General features: G+C 42.5%; 1 protein-coding gene across 2 annotated transcripts in view; it reads right to left on the bottom strand.

Annotated features, from left to right (window-relative positions):
• PMEPA1 (prostate transmembrane protein, androgen induced 1) overlaps positions 1 to 10646 on the bottom strand; it is a 79204-nt gene extending 68558 nt beyond the window's left edge. For both annotated transcript variants that reach the window (XM_063297015.1, XM_063297016.1), the window contains exon 1: positions 10084 to 10646. In XM_063297015.1, the coding sequence (XP_063153085.1) occupies positions 10084 to 10186 (103 nt within the window). In that variant the 5' untranslated portion in view covers positions 10187 to 10646. The remainder of the gene's footprint in view (positions 1 to 10083) is intronic.
• Between the last annotated feature and the right edge of the window lie 2773 nt (positions 10647 to 13419).

Here is a 13419-nt window from a genome sequence, read left to right as displayed (position 1 = left end):
ACAAATATTGCCCAGTAAAGTATCTATTTCATAGAGTTCTTGGGGTTCTACAAACTGAAATTAAATACAGGGAATTTGTAGATGTTAGTCATCACCAAACGCTTTGTCATAGACTCATGTTCTCAGGCCCCACAGCTGCAGTGGTCATGCAGAAATCATGTCGCGTAAGTAACTAAGTTTAATAGTTATGAAGCTTAAAAAAAATGCAGAGCAAATCCATCCTAAGTCCACACGTAGTCAATGATTCTTTATCCAATAAGGAAAAATCCTATATTAGCTAATGCCACAATATGTCCTAAGGCAATTTGTCACACAAAGCAAAATAATAATATAACTCTCACTAGACATTCTGCTTTCACTTTCTCAGATCAGTGCAATCTGTGAGAAACTGAACCTCTTTTTAAAAAAAAAATCACTAAGTAAACTTGTTTACATTTAAATTTTATCAGTATCTGGATCCAGAGGATCTATTTCCCTGAAGAGCTAAATTATCAAATCTAATCGTTATAGCTTAATGTCTGGGAAATATTGGCAATGATATTTCACAGACAATAGTAGTCAAAGTTTTACACAGTCTTCAACAGTAGCAGTGAGTGCACTGTGGGAAGAGATGAAGGACCAGGTTAGGGATAGATCAGCATGGAGAAAAACTATCTATGTAGTCACTAAAAGTTAACAATGACTTGATGGCATGTAATCATCATCTTAACCAACCAGAGATCATAACAGCTAGGTGCTTACAATCCTCAGAGCAGGAGTTTCAGTATTTCTGAAACATACAAAAATATTCTTTATGAGGCAGACATTCTAGAAATCTTCAAGCATGCTCATACAATTTTACCACCTTAACTAATCACATCTGATTTATATAAATATAGGAGCTGCTTTTGCTTTCTATTGAAAAAAGGATAAATGAACATAGGATGATCCTTCATTTTAGAGATCCAAAATGAATTCATGTTCTTGACGTAGGGGAAAAAAACCTGGATATTGTTTTAACAGCCTTTTAGTTTTGGAACCAGAAGAACTCAGTAGAGTTCAGAGGGTAAAAGGAGAAGTGAATTCCAAGGCAGAGTAAGTGCTTTCATAAAATCAGAGCTGAAAAGGCCCATTCAAGACTCTTGAGTCCAAGCTTCTACCCAATGATCTGATGATCAATTCTTAACATCATCAGAAAAAGGGATCAGATGATCATACAGATGATGCCTTCCTCTGTTCAAGGGTTGCTGTTAGTTTAGGAAGAAGGCTCCCTAGTCTAGATAATCTCTCTTCGAAAACCTAATGAGGGGATGGTTTAAATATCTGGGGGTAGGCTGTTCCAGAGGTGGAGGGCTGTCACAGAGAAGGCTTGCTTACAGGGCCCCTGCAATGACATTCCCTTGGTGTTGAGACCCTAAGTAAGCCTTCTCTCCCTGATTTATTGGTTGAGCATACCTTGTCATAACTGCTGTTAGCTAAGGCTGATGGAAGGCACCAGACAGTCTGTGCCTGGGCTAGCTATCTGACCTTATGTAAGTCAGCTTCCTATATTCGATGTTGAAAACGGAGGGCATAAAAGTGTGAACATGGTTCTGAAAAGCATAACCCAACATGAACAATGAACAGAGAACAAAGAGAGCCTCAGTAATGGGTTACTAAGTTGTGGGTTTTAGAATCAATGCACTCCATTTCCAGGCTGGATTTGTGAAGGATTCAGGAAGACAAATGCTGCATTGTTTGGTTAACCTTTTGAGATAATCCTATCAAAAATGGCATCTTGGTTGAGAATACAACCAACCATTTACTGGGCAATGGGTAATTAGCTGTGCTCACAACAGTGTGAGCAGTTGATTTACCAGACCAGTGAAAATTAGCAGACCTTGTTCCTCCCATTTCTAAAAATGTACAGGGAACCACATTCTTTTGGTCTTGCAGTATCTTTTCAGTTGCTCATGCACTTGGTCTCATGGTCAGTTCTGGGAATTAATTGACAATAGGTATTCAACCCTGTTTGTTTTGAGTTGGCTTTCAAACAAAGTCAACCCCTTCCAAATAAAGACTTAGTTCAAGACTAGTGAATAATTTGGGCAGAGAAAGATTCAAACAAGATAGGGTACAATATAGAAAGTGAAAGTTGTCCTATCACTGTTGTTGGAATCAATCCATACTACAAGGTGAAGGCCCATTAAAGGGATTCGTATTTGTATGAGAATTTGTGGCACAGGTTGGAATCCCTTCAATTCTTCAACATAACTATTTTCAGCAACACAGAGTTGTCTTTTGACTTCCACATTGTAAGTGTCTCTTACGGGATTCAGCTTTGACCCTACTGTTACCTTCAGCAATTCCCCACAGATTTCAGTGGAGTCTAAATTGTTGGCAACTCAATATCTTCAGTTCACATATATTCAGAAGCCCATTCAGGGAATATTCCATTCAGGGAATATTTCTAAGCTCACACATATCAACAAAGGGATTTTTAATGTACATGTTCTCTCTAAATAGCACGTAAGACCTATTTATCTAGACAGATCACTCAGATTAATAACCTCTTAACTAGCTATTTTCTGCTAATCAAAATGAGGCAGAGAGTACCAATGTACAAAACACTGAAGTTTTGAAGAATTAACATTTTAATGCAGAAATGTTGCCAATTTGGAAGCTTGAACTGTTCCAAACAGATACTTGATGATTAAGTAAGTTCCATAGAGGAATATAAACATGATTCTATGTAGATAACTACAGTTATGAAAAGAGATTGGACTGTAGACCTGACTTGAAACCTGATAGACCTGATAAATTCAACTTGGTGCAAAGACCAACAGGTTTGGTCTTACCTGGATTTCTACCATGCTCTGTTGTGCAGTTGTGGAAAAGGATAGGAAGCTTTCATTTCTATTTCCCACCAACATCAGCTGAATTTTCCATCCAAGCTTTAAAAAGAGATCAGTCTGAACTATCATTTACAGAGAACTCCTTGGCACATTCCACTAAGGCACAATGCGTTCTTTTGGGTTTGGCCTTTTTTAAATTCTTGATGGATGAATAGGGAGCTCCTTCTCCTACAGTAAATTAGGCCAACTTGCATTCAACTCTGTCTCTAGCATGGATTGGTTTCACTGCTTTAGTGGCACAGAAAGTTTTGTTACTCGTAGAATGGACCTATTTGCAGTGCAGCTTCTCAGGTTCTGCGATGAGGTTGAAAACTGGAAAGAGGAGCTACAAAATAAACAGCCCAGAAGCATGAAAGAGAAACAGAACGGGACAGTTGGAGAAAAGAGCTGGGCAGAAGGAGGCCTGCAAGTGGGGTCTCTGAAGAGATGTTAAAATTATTTAGATCAGGAGAGTCTTATGGGTGATTGAGAGGAACATGAGGAAAGATGGATAAGTGAATAAGAGAAAGAACGGCTACATGCTACAGAAAAAGATTTGAAACACAAGAAGCAGATAAAGCCATGGTATATTCGTTCTATGGCAGTACATAGTTGAACAGTGTCCTCGTTTATGCAATCCTAAACTATAAACCCTCATTTATAAATTTCAGTGCCTTTTACACATCACTTTAAACCAAAAATAAACAAGTCATATTACAGCTTAGTAAGACGTGGGAGAGGGACACGGTGGCACTGCGGGTTAAATCGCTGAGCTGCTTGAGCTTGCCGATCGGAAGGTCGGCAGTTCGAATCCGCGTGATGGGGTGAGCTCCCGTTGCTAGTCCCAGCTCCTGCCAACCTAGCAGTTTGAAAACATGCAAATGTGAGTCAATTAATGGGTACCACTTCGGCGGGCAGGTAAAGGCATTCCGTTTAGTCATGCCGGCCACATGACCATGGAAGTGTCTACGGACAAATGCCAGCTCTTCAGCTTTGAAATGGAGATGAGCACCGCCCCCTAGAGTCGGACATGACTGGACTTAATGTCAAGGGAAATCTTTACCTTTACTTAAGATGTGGGAACCATGCCTTGAATGGTGCCAACATGGAGTGAAAAATAGGAGAAATCAAGATTGGGACTGTGGTTCACCCACCAGTGGACGGGCAAATGAAATCTGGGAATTTCAGGATTGTGAGCTAACAATCAGCAGAAAGCTATTTGGATCCATAATCTGTGTAGCCATGATTTGTAGCAGCTGTGGCTTCTTGTATCATACTGATCCTTTGCCGGGGCAGCCTTAAGCAGCAGTTAGTAGTAAAATGTACCATCTCTGCACAACACTCTTAGACAGATGAGGTAAAGACCTAGTGATTGCATCCATACAACACATTAAGCTTGGTTAATTTTGGCTTAGCAGGTTTTTTGAACCCAGCTACTGTGGTTTATTCAACCATCCATGATTAAAAGAAACCATAATTTAACGTGATGTGTGAACCCAACCAAGGAGAATCTTCCATTAACAGAATCTTAATTATTTGATTGATACCTCCAAAATCACCTGGATGAACTGAACAGAGCATAAAAGAAATATGAAGGAAAGCAAAGTGGTTAATAAATTAAACTTTTATACATAAAGAATCCAATAGCTATTTTTCAGGCACATATACCTCTGCTGAAATATAACTTTATTAAACTGAAACAACTGTTCTGTTTTAAGAAAGCTTGCACAAATAAATCCCTAGACAAAAGGAATGGAGTCAGTACATAGAATTAATTATTCTAGGAACCATCAGAAGCCTGGTGGATGGAAGAAAGACGCGGCCTTAATCTACCGTTGTGAACTATTTGTTATTTCCAGACACTGCCAATAGCATGCACTCCCTTGACCTCATTTCACTTTGTCTGACTGATTAGGACCACATCAGAGATGTCTGGCTGCCTTGGAAAGCGTCACACAATGAACAGTTGTTACACTGGGTCAGAGTATTTGCTGGTCCGTACAGTAGTCAAGACTTTGAACATGGAAAGGGAGAGGGTGGAAAAGAGCCTTTTTTTAAAGACTCATCCAAGAAGGCAAGAGAGAAGTGGGCTAATTCCTGTCTGCAGGTGCTAACACGAAATTAAAACTACTCTCACCCCCCATCTTCACAATTAACCTAACTGTGGATTCAAGAACACACAGTAGTAAGGTTATCCCCTTAAAAAAGATATTAGCCCTTTGCAGAATCCTACTTTTTCCCCTGGCTTCCAGAATTAAGACCAGGATCGCAGCAAAGCTGAAATAGATTTCCATTTCATGTATGTAGGTGTGTGTGTGTGTGTGTGTGTGTGTGTGTGTGTGTGTGTGTGTACTTCTCTCTCCCTCTGTTTATCTTGATGTGGCTCAATGATCCTTTAACATATATTAATTGAGTTCATACAACAGATCAGGTGGTAAAAAGGATTGGACAGTTCATGCTACAACATGCTGTGAGAACCTAGCCATTATCATAGAATATTGTGTGAATCAGGTTGTCATCTTGCACCATAATTCAGTTGGTTTGGGGACTATATTTAGCTGAACACAGCAACTGTGTTTTGCTCATTTGGGTTTAGCATATTATGTGGATGCCACTATTAGACTGTAAAGTCTCCATTGAAGAGAGGTTGCTTGCATCAATACATCCATGCATTTTCCTTGGCCACAGTATGAGATTATATGGAAGAACATTGTGATTATCTTCTTCCAGGTTGGAATTGTCTGACAGTATCCCATCCATTTACTAGCCAGGCCTAACTCTGCTTAGCTTCATAGCTCAGATAAGGTCAGCCAATCCTGCCACCTGCTGATGCTATTAGATCATGCTATCGAACAAATCATAAGTGGCTTCAAAGTGACCTTTCTGCCACTCTAAAAGGTAGAGCAATTATTTTAATAACCATTAGCAATTATTGATAGAATTATTGTGGAAGTAATTCTAAATTAAACCAGAGGAAAAATCAGTATAAAGAAATAAATTCAAACATCAAACAGAATGAACAAGACACTTAAAACTCATTGCATTGTTTCAAAAAGTGCTATATCAGCTTACTATTTCATGCCATAAAGAATGAAACACTACTGTCAATTTTAAGGAGAGTTTATTTCAAACAACACTTAACATTTCAAATGGAACTCATCTTAAATTACAAGGCAGTGATTCAGGGCAGGGACCTACAGCTATCAATAAGCATATCTGGTAAATCAGAAATGAGTTTAATGGGACTTACTTCCAGATAAATTTCTTTTGAGTTGCAGCCAATCCTACTTCAGGATAAACATGCAAAATCCACAGCTTTTCATTAGGCAATACACATAACACTGTACTGCAGTCTTCCTCAAAGTCAATCTTAAATGAACTCCCAACAGCTTTCCATCTTAGTTTCCAATATTAAAAGTAGATATGTAAGGTGATCCTGCAAACTTAGTCCTACTGTCAAGGAATAATTTGGAAGAAGAACAAATGGTGTCCAATAAGAAACTTCTGCTGTCTGTCATTACAAGTCTTTGTCCTTCAATGGAAGGCTGAAGGCGGACGGATATTTTGGGATATTCTTATTCCTACCTTCTTGCAGTGCCTATCAAATGAGTTCATTTCTCAGATGCAGGATGGGAAGAATTCTGAAGGACACTACATTCAGGTTCAGCAGCAATAAGATAGATGGTGACAGACTTACCCATCTATCCATGATGCAGCATTATGATGACAGTCATGTACATTCTAATTTGCATATTGTGTCTGGAATTGATACTTAGATATTAATCCATATACGGGAGATTGAAGGACTCCAGTGGCATTAATTAGACCCTAATTAATATGGAGTAGTTCCATGGTGACTTTTACTGTATCCTGGGCAGTGAAAAGTGGTTTAATGCTGGCTTTCTAAACCTGATGCCTGTCTTATGTCTTGGGATTCAATTCATATCAACCCTCCTAGATGGCAAGTTACAGTAAGAATTATAGTCCAACATATCTGAATGGCACTAGGCTATGGGAAATTGTTTCAAGGCACTTTACATCTTGATGGGAAATACTGGAAAGTAGGTCCCAGAAATTTCAAATGGGTCTTACTCTCAGAAAAACATGCTGATATATTTTGCTATAACCCCAACTCATTCACTCTCTATCTTTCCCAACTCTAATTAATAGATCAAGATGTTGGAACAGATTCAGGCAAGTTTATTGGTTCAAAAGCATTTTTAAGAAGACTATGTCAAAATCAGCTTGCAAAAATTAGTCCCTCTCCCATTTCACTGTTGCCTGTCTTGACAGCTAAAGAATGCATGTATTTTATATGTATATTACATATTGAATGTTGTTCGTCTTAATGCTAACCTTGCAGGTCGAAATCCCCTGAGTATCACTTCATCAGAAGTGAGAAATGAAGTCTATTTGGAAGAGCAGACAACTAAATTAACGAGACTGCCTTGTGTCAGCCAAAACATCATTACAGCTGATTAGCTGAGAGGAAGGGACTGAAAATAAAGGTGATGAATTTGAAAGGAAAAGAAAAATATATAGTCAAGGCCCGGAAAAAGGGAGGCAAGCATTTGGCAGTATAATACGTAGCAGACAGAAGCTCCATACATATTTTTATTAGCAAAGAAAATATTGTCATGTGTTGGGGATCTTTGGGTAGGTAAACAGTCAAGACCTACAGCCAAAAAGGGACATACTATCTAGAAGCAGGAAGGGGAGAAACATCCATTTTAATTGTTGCAATATTTAGAGAGAGAATCACATTTTCCATGGACACTGATTTTTAATTAGCTGATTTTAAAGAAGAAATCCTTGTACACTAACATCTCTGACAGAGTGGGGAAGACGACACTGTTCCACAATAATTATTAGCCTGCTGTGTCTGGGAATCTAGTGATGTAGTAGATACATCAAGGGCACTGGCAGGCTCATCAATAATGAGGGTATGGCCATGTACTGCGTGTATCTTTTGCATAGATTGTATTTAAACAGCAGATTCTTTACCAGCAAAAAAGGAGAGAAGAGGCAATCAGCCAAATTCATCACAACAATGCAGTATTTTAAATATATTCCAGTTCTGGGCATTTCCCCAATGCCTTACTGTGTTGGAGAGCATGGAATGGCAATTTTTGTGCATAATATTACAGAATAGAAAGGAAGAATTGGAGAACAGTTTTCTGCTTACCAAGCAAACCCAGACATGCCACCTAAATAGAAAGTCCCACCGTAGTCAACAGAGCTCAGGTCTAAGTTATGGATAGGATTAAAGCCTTAAAAACTGAAACCATTTCTCCATCACCAGAACGGCAAAGGTTAAAAAAAGCCCTTCTGTGGTCCAATCCCCATTTTTTCTAAAATGTCTTTTTGGAACTAGAGCAAAGGTCTGTTATGACCGCAGAACAGAATAAAATGCAGATGTGTACAGGAAATAGAATTCACGTTATTCCATTAGATATCAGGAACTCTGTGACGATATATTTACTTAGCTATGATATATTTACTCAGCTATCATTACAGGCACAGACACACCGGCGGGGAACTAACTTTGCCTGACTTAGTCTTTCCAAAGCCTAGACAGAGCTGTAATCTACTTCTCAGACTGAGTGATTGCTATTTATAGTCACAAATTCTGGTTTGCCGGACATAACAGTTTGCATTCTCAACACATTCGCAAGACTCCTTGGTGAGATGCCTCAATGGCTAAACAATTCTCTGTCATATCATGATGGGCTGGCTGTAAGTGTCCTTCTCCACAACTTTGGAGACAGAACTGTGGCAGAGCACAGCAGAGCACTCTTCACAAAAGAGTCCTGTTGGATCAGACCAAAACTCACCATCAGCCAGCTTAGTCCTCGGCTCCCAACACTGCTCAGCTAAGCTTCTGCTGGTAAACTTACAGCCCTATGCCACTGTTGGTGTCCACCACCAGATTTCCAGAGATATACTGCCTCTGGACAAGGAGGCTTCAGTGATCGCCCCCACGGACGTGTCGCCTACGAATCTGAAGCTTTAGAAAAGGAAAATCAAGGGCTTGACTTTCCAGCAAGTAAAGCATTAAATAGTTGTAAAAGAGAAGCGGGTAGTGTATAAATAACTGGGGAGGCTGAAAGAGTTATTAATACAAACGGGTTAGGACAGCTGGAAGAGACGGGGCTGAAGGGGAAGGGGGCTCCGATCTGCAAGGTTCAGGAAGAGCAGCAGATTGCAGGAAGGCAATTAAAAAAAAACCCACAGGCAGTGACAATAAAACCAGAGATATGGTGTCTCGTCCTGGGAGAAGGGAGCTCCCAGGCTCGCTGGTTGGAACCTCCAATCGAGCGTGTGCTTTAAATAGCCCGAGCAGGCTGTTTTACCGTCTGGCTTGGGAACAAAGTTCCCGGGGCGATCAAACTCACTGGGGAGGATCGCGGCCCCCTCCCTCCTCCTCGGCTCCTCTCCCTCTCCTAAAGGGGAGACGCAGCCGCGCAGCCCAGCCAGACGGGAGGCTTCTCCGGCGCGTTCCCACGGTCCTCCGGCTCTCCTCAACGCGAAGGGAACGCGCCGATCAATGGAAGGACTCCGCTCGCCTCTCTCTCCTCCCCCCCACCTTCCGTCTCCCGCAGCCCCGCCGGCGAAGCTGAAGGGCAACATTCAACCAAGCTGGGAAGATTTCATCCGAGCTGAAATTCACCTCTCTCGCCCTCTCCTCTTCTTCAGAAATGACACGGTTTAATTATTTGATTTAACGCGATGAACACTACCACTGCGGATACGCAACTATCTGCCGGGGAAGACGTTATCCGAAAGAGGAGGAAACGAAGTGCCCAAGATTGCAAGAATCGCAACTTTTTAAGGGGAGGAAATGGGGGGGGGGGGGTGAGCAGGAGCAAAGAGGAGTGGATTACAAGAGGTAAAAGACTGAGGATTGGAAAAAGTGGGGGAACAGAACCAAACCAGACTCTGATAGAAGGATAAAACTCTTCGCCTCGGGTTTTTTTTTCCGTGTAAAACCGCAGAAGGAACCCCTCGGAGGAAACCGCAGAAGAGGGACGGCGGGGGTGAAACACACTTGCAAACTCCGGACCGCATTTCCCCGGAGGGAACCGCGCAAGGCGGCCGTTCAGGTCGCTCCAAATCCAGCTCCAAATCCAAATTCACCCTCCCTCCCCAAGTCGTGCAAAAAGAAAAAAACGAGGGGGGGGGAAACGGAAGGAACCGTGTGGGTAATAAAATAAATCGAAGAAGTACTTACTGATCTCCATACTCTGAAACAAAGACCGTTTGCAGTTACAAGTGCAGGAGACATTAGGCTGGTTAGGTCCGCCGGTGTTGTTGAGACCCATCAAGTTATACATTTAAAAATCAGGGGGAGAAACAAAAGGAGCGGCGAGACCTCAGAAGGTCTCCGGGCAGCGCGACATAAAGACGGGAGCGTCCTGCGCGGAGGAGGGGGGCGACGGCTGAGGGACGGGAGAGGAAACCGAGGCAAAGAGGACCGACTTTAAAAAAACAGAGAGAGAGAGAAACCTTTCCGGAGGAAGGAGCGGGGGGGGGGACCTCAACATTAAAAAGAGCACCCTCCTCAGTTGCACGGGGGTGGGGGTGGGGGTGGGGGGGAGATGTGTGTGTGTCTAGCTTCAGATCCGAAGCTGGTAAGAGAAGGCTGGAGCTCTGGAGAGGTGCGGCTCGGCCCCCATTTCCCCCGCCAGACCTAGAAGTTCGCACCCGGAGCGGACGAGACTTGCGACTTTGTTTCTCTCTCTCTCTCCGTCTCCCTCTCGCGCTCGCCTGCCCAGGCAAGATGTGAGTCCTTCCCTCCTCCTCCTCCTCCGCCCCCCTCCCCGTCCTTTGCTCCTCATTCAAGTCCAAGGAGATTCAGTTTCAGAAGGGAGGGGGGGAGAAAGCGGAGACCGAAGCAGACAGACGGGGTGACGTCAACGCTAGACTGGAACTGCCCTTTCCAAGGGGAGGGGGCGCGCGCGGGGAGGGAAGGAATCTATTGGGGAAGGCGCGGGGGAGAAGGATCCTGAAGGACTGGCGACGCTGCCCAATCGCAGGCGGGTTAGCCTTTTGTCCCCGCCCTCCGTTCAGGCGGTCGGACCTGCCTCTTAAAGACAAAGGTGCTCAGAGTTTGGCCAAAAAAAAAAAGAGGGAGGGGAGGATCCTTGCAAAGAAGCGGAGGGAGGGGGGGACTCTGTGAGGCTTCCAGGGACCGGCAGAAGGAGATGGCTTGGTGGTGGTGGTAGATCTTTTTCCTTATGTATTGAAGCAAGGGAGCCTTCTCTCTCTTTCTCCCCCTCCCCCCGCGGTCAATAAAATTTTCCTAAATCTCCCCAGTCCCGAGTTACGGCGAATAAGTGAGGTACAAGCGGCTTCCGTCGGGACCGAACTTGGTAAGTGAAGGATGTTGTTTAAAAAGAGGTGTGTGTGGGGGGGGAGAGAGAGAGAGAGAAGCAGCCTCTAAATACTCAGTTGTACCAAATCAGTGGGTATCAGTTTAAAAAAAACAACAAAAAACACTGGCTGGGGGATTATGGGAATTAAAGCCCCAAACATCTGGAAGGCATCAGGTTGAGGAAAGCTGTATTACTGCCCCAACCCTTCTCGCTGCTAAAGCCTCGTTTATCCCTGTGAATGAAAGGGGGGGTGTCCTTTAACCGAATGTGAAGTCTTTACTGCCTCTCCTCCAGACCCGCAAGGAGGGCCCAGCAGTTCCATCCTGCCTAATTTTTATTTTTTTATTTGAATTTACAGTATTGGCTGCCCAACTCCAGTGGACTGCCCAGTTAGAGGATGAAGAATTCACCCTAATCTAGGATTTGGTTTTCCACCTAGACAATTTGGGGAAACTGAGTGGTAGGATATCAAGGTGAGAATGGCTTTGCTTGGAATCGGCCTGTGTTGCTCTCACCCACTACAGTAAGTCTGACGAGGAGGCTTGCTGTGCTTCAGTTAAGGGAGACGTTCCTTAAGAACACCAGGGTCCTCTGGGTTCACGCTAATTTGGCTTGCCAGATCTCAGCTCCAAACATTCAGACATCCGATAGATAGCAGCAAACAGAGAGAAACAAGTAATCCTGTGCTGCCGTACAAAGTTTTGCAAGTCATATTGGTAGTAGCACATTAAGCTTCCATGAGATTTGTCTGATTATGGCTTAGGGTGTTTTGGGAATCTAGCCAACTCTGGTTAATTCAAGAAAATATGTCCAGGTGAATCATGGTTTAGTGTGATGTGCAAATTTAGTCTACATTCCCAGCAGTGGGCTGTCAGATTGGACTTTAAAAATTGTAATTTGCGGGTGGGCAAAACCTTAGGCCAAAATATACTTAGTTTCCAGGTGCTACATGAGAATATTTTTGTGCTGCAACATCCAACATAATTATTGTCTGCAAGAGTTACAGCATGTTAGTGAATGCCAGCCAAATAAATAATCCAGATACTTGGTGAAATGGCCTATCTTCCCAAAGAACTTTTAATTCAAAAATTATCCACATAAACATTTCTTTATACTTTGGCTCACATTGTGTATTTGGATGTTATAACTGTGTACATATTTTATTGAACAGTATCTTACTGCCAAAATGCAAATACAGAGTTTAGTCGGTCTTGTGCCAACTGTAGAGCTAGCTGGAAATTTGAAGTATTAATAGCAAATTTAATTGGCAATACCAGCTCATATGATTCTTAACCCCCCCGGAAGCTGCTTCATAGGAAAAGAGGTAATAACTATTTGGGTAGCTGTTTCTTGATGGGAACAATATAATATGGCATTACTATTTTGGGGTTTTTTTAAGGAGCCATTTTCTAGGGAAAAAGGCCATCTTAGTGTATGGCAACTATTTTGAAAAGGCAAACTTCAATTCAGCTTCCTTGAATTATCTTTCAAGGAAGTGAAAATAAAACTGGTAAAATAGTTATGCCTTTCTGTATAGCTACTAGATTTGCGCTACAAAATGATTACTAAGTGGCAGGAGAAATAGAGTGACCCCTAATGTTTTGCTGCCATAGAGTGGCCATGTGGATTTTTGCACCCCTGATCCTACCTTACGTACATCCTTGCTGAGGTTGTATTTGAATCTCTGTACATTTGGACTTGCGGTGGGGGCATGGTGGACTGTGCCCGCAGGCTCAGTGGGCAGAACTGATAACGCGGCAGTTTTTTTGAGCTCAGGCAGGTTTTCCCTGAAGCCCAGGAGTATTTTTCCGGAAAAAGGAAAACACCTGGAATCACCCCATCTGTCCTCCGGACAGCTGCTTGCAGCCAGAAGATTGCAAACAGTGTTTGCGCTCAACTGGTAAGAGCACCCAGGAGGCTGGGACATCACCATTTTCCAAGCCAAGCTGTAGCCTTAAATGGACACTAAGACCAGCCACCCCATTTCTAAATCACCCAATTTATATTTCTTTTTAAGTTTTGGACTTTGTTTTCCATCCAAGTATTAAGGAGGATTGAGAATAAACAATTGTCTCCATATTATTTTTGTACTAAATATGAAGATATTAGCATTCTCCTGCATGTTGAATTGGCTGTTTCGAACTTTCAGTTTTCTGCTTCTACTTCTCTGGGGAACTGTCTGCATATCTCAC

This window comes from Candoia aspera, chromosome 3, assembly GCF_035149785.1.
Source record: "Candoia aspera isolate rCanAsp1 chromosome 3, rCanAsp1.hap2, whole genome shotgun sequence".
Classification (NCBI taxonomy): domain Eukaryota; kingdom Metazoa; phylum Chordata; class Lepidosauria; order Squamata; family Boidae; genus Candoia; species Candoia aspera.
This window is presented reverse-complemented; position numbering and strand designations above follow the sequence as displayed.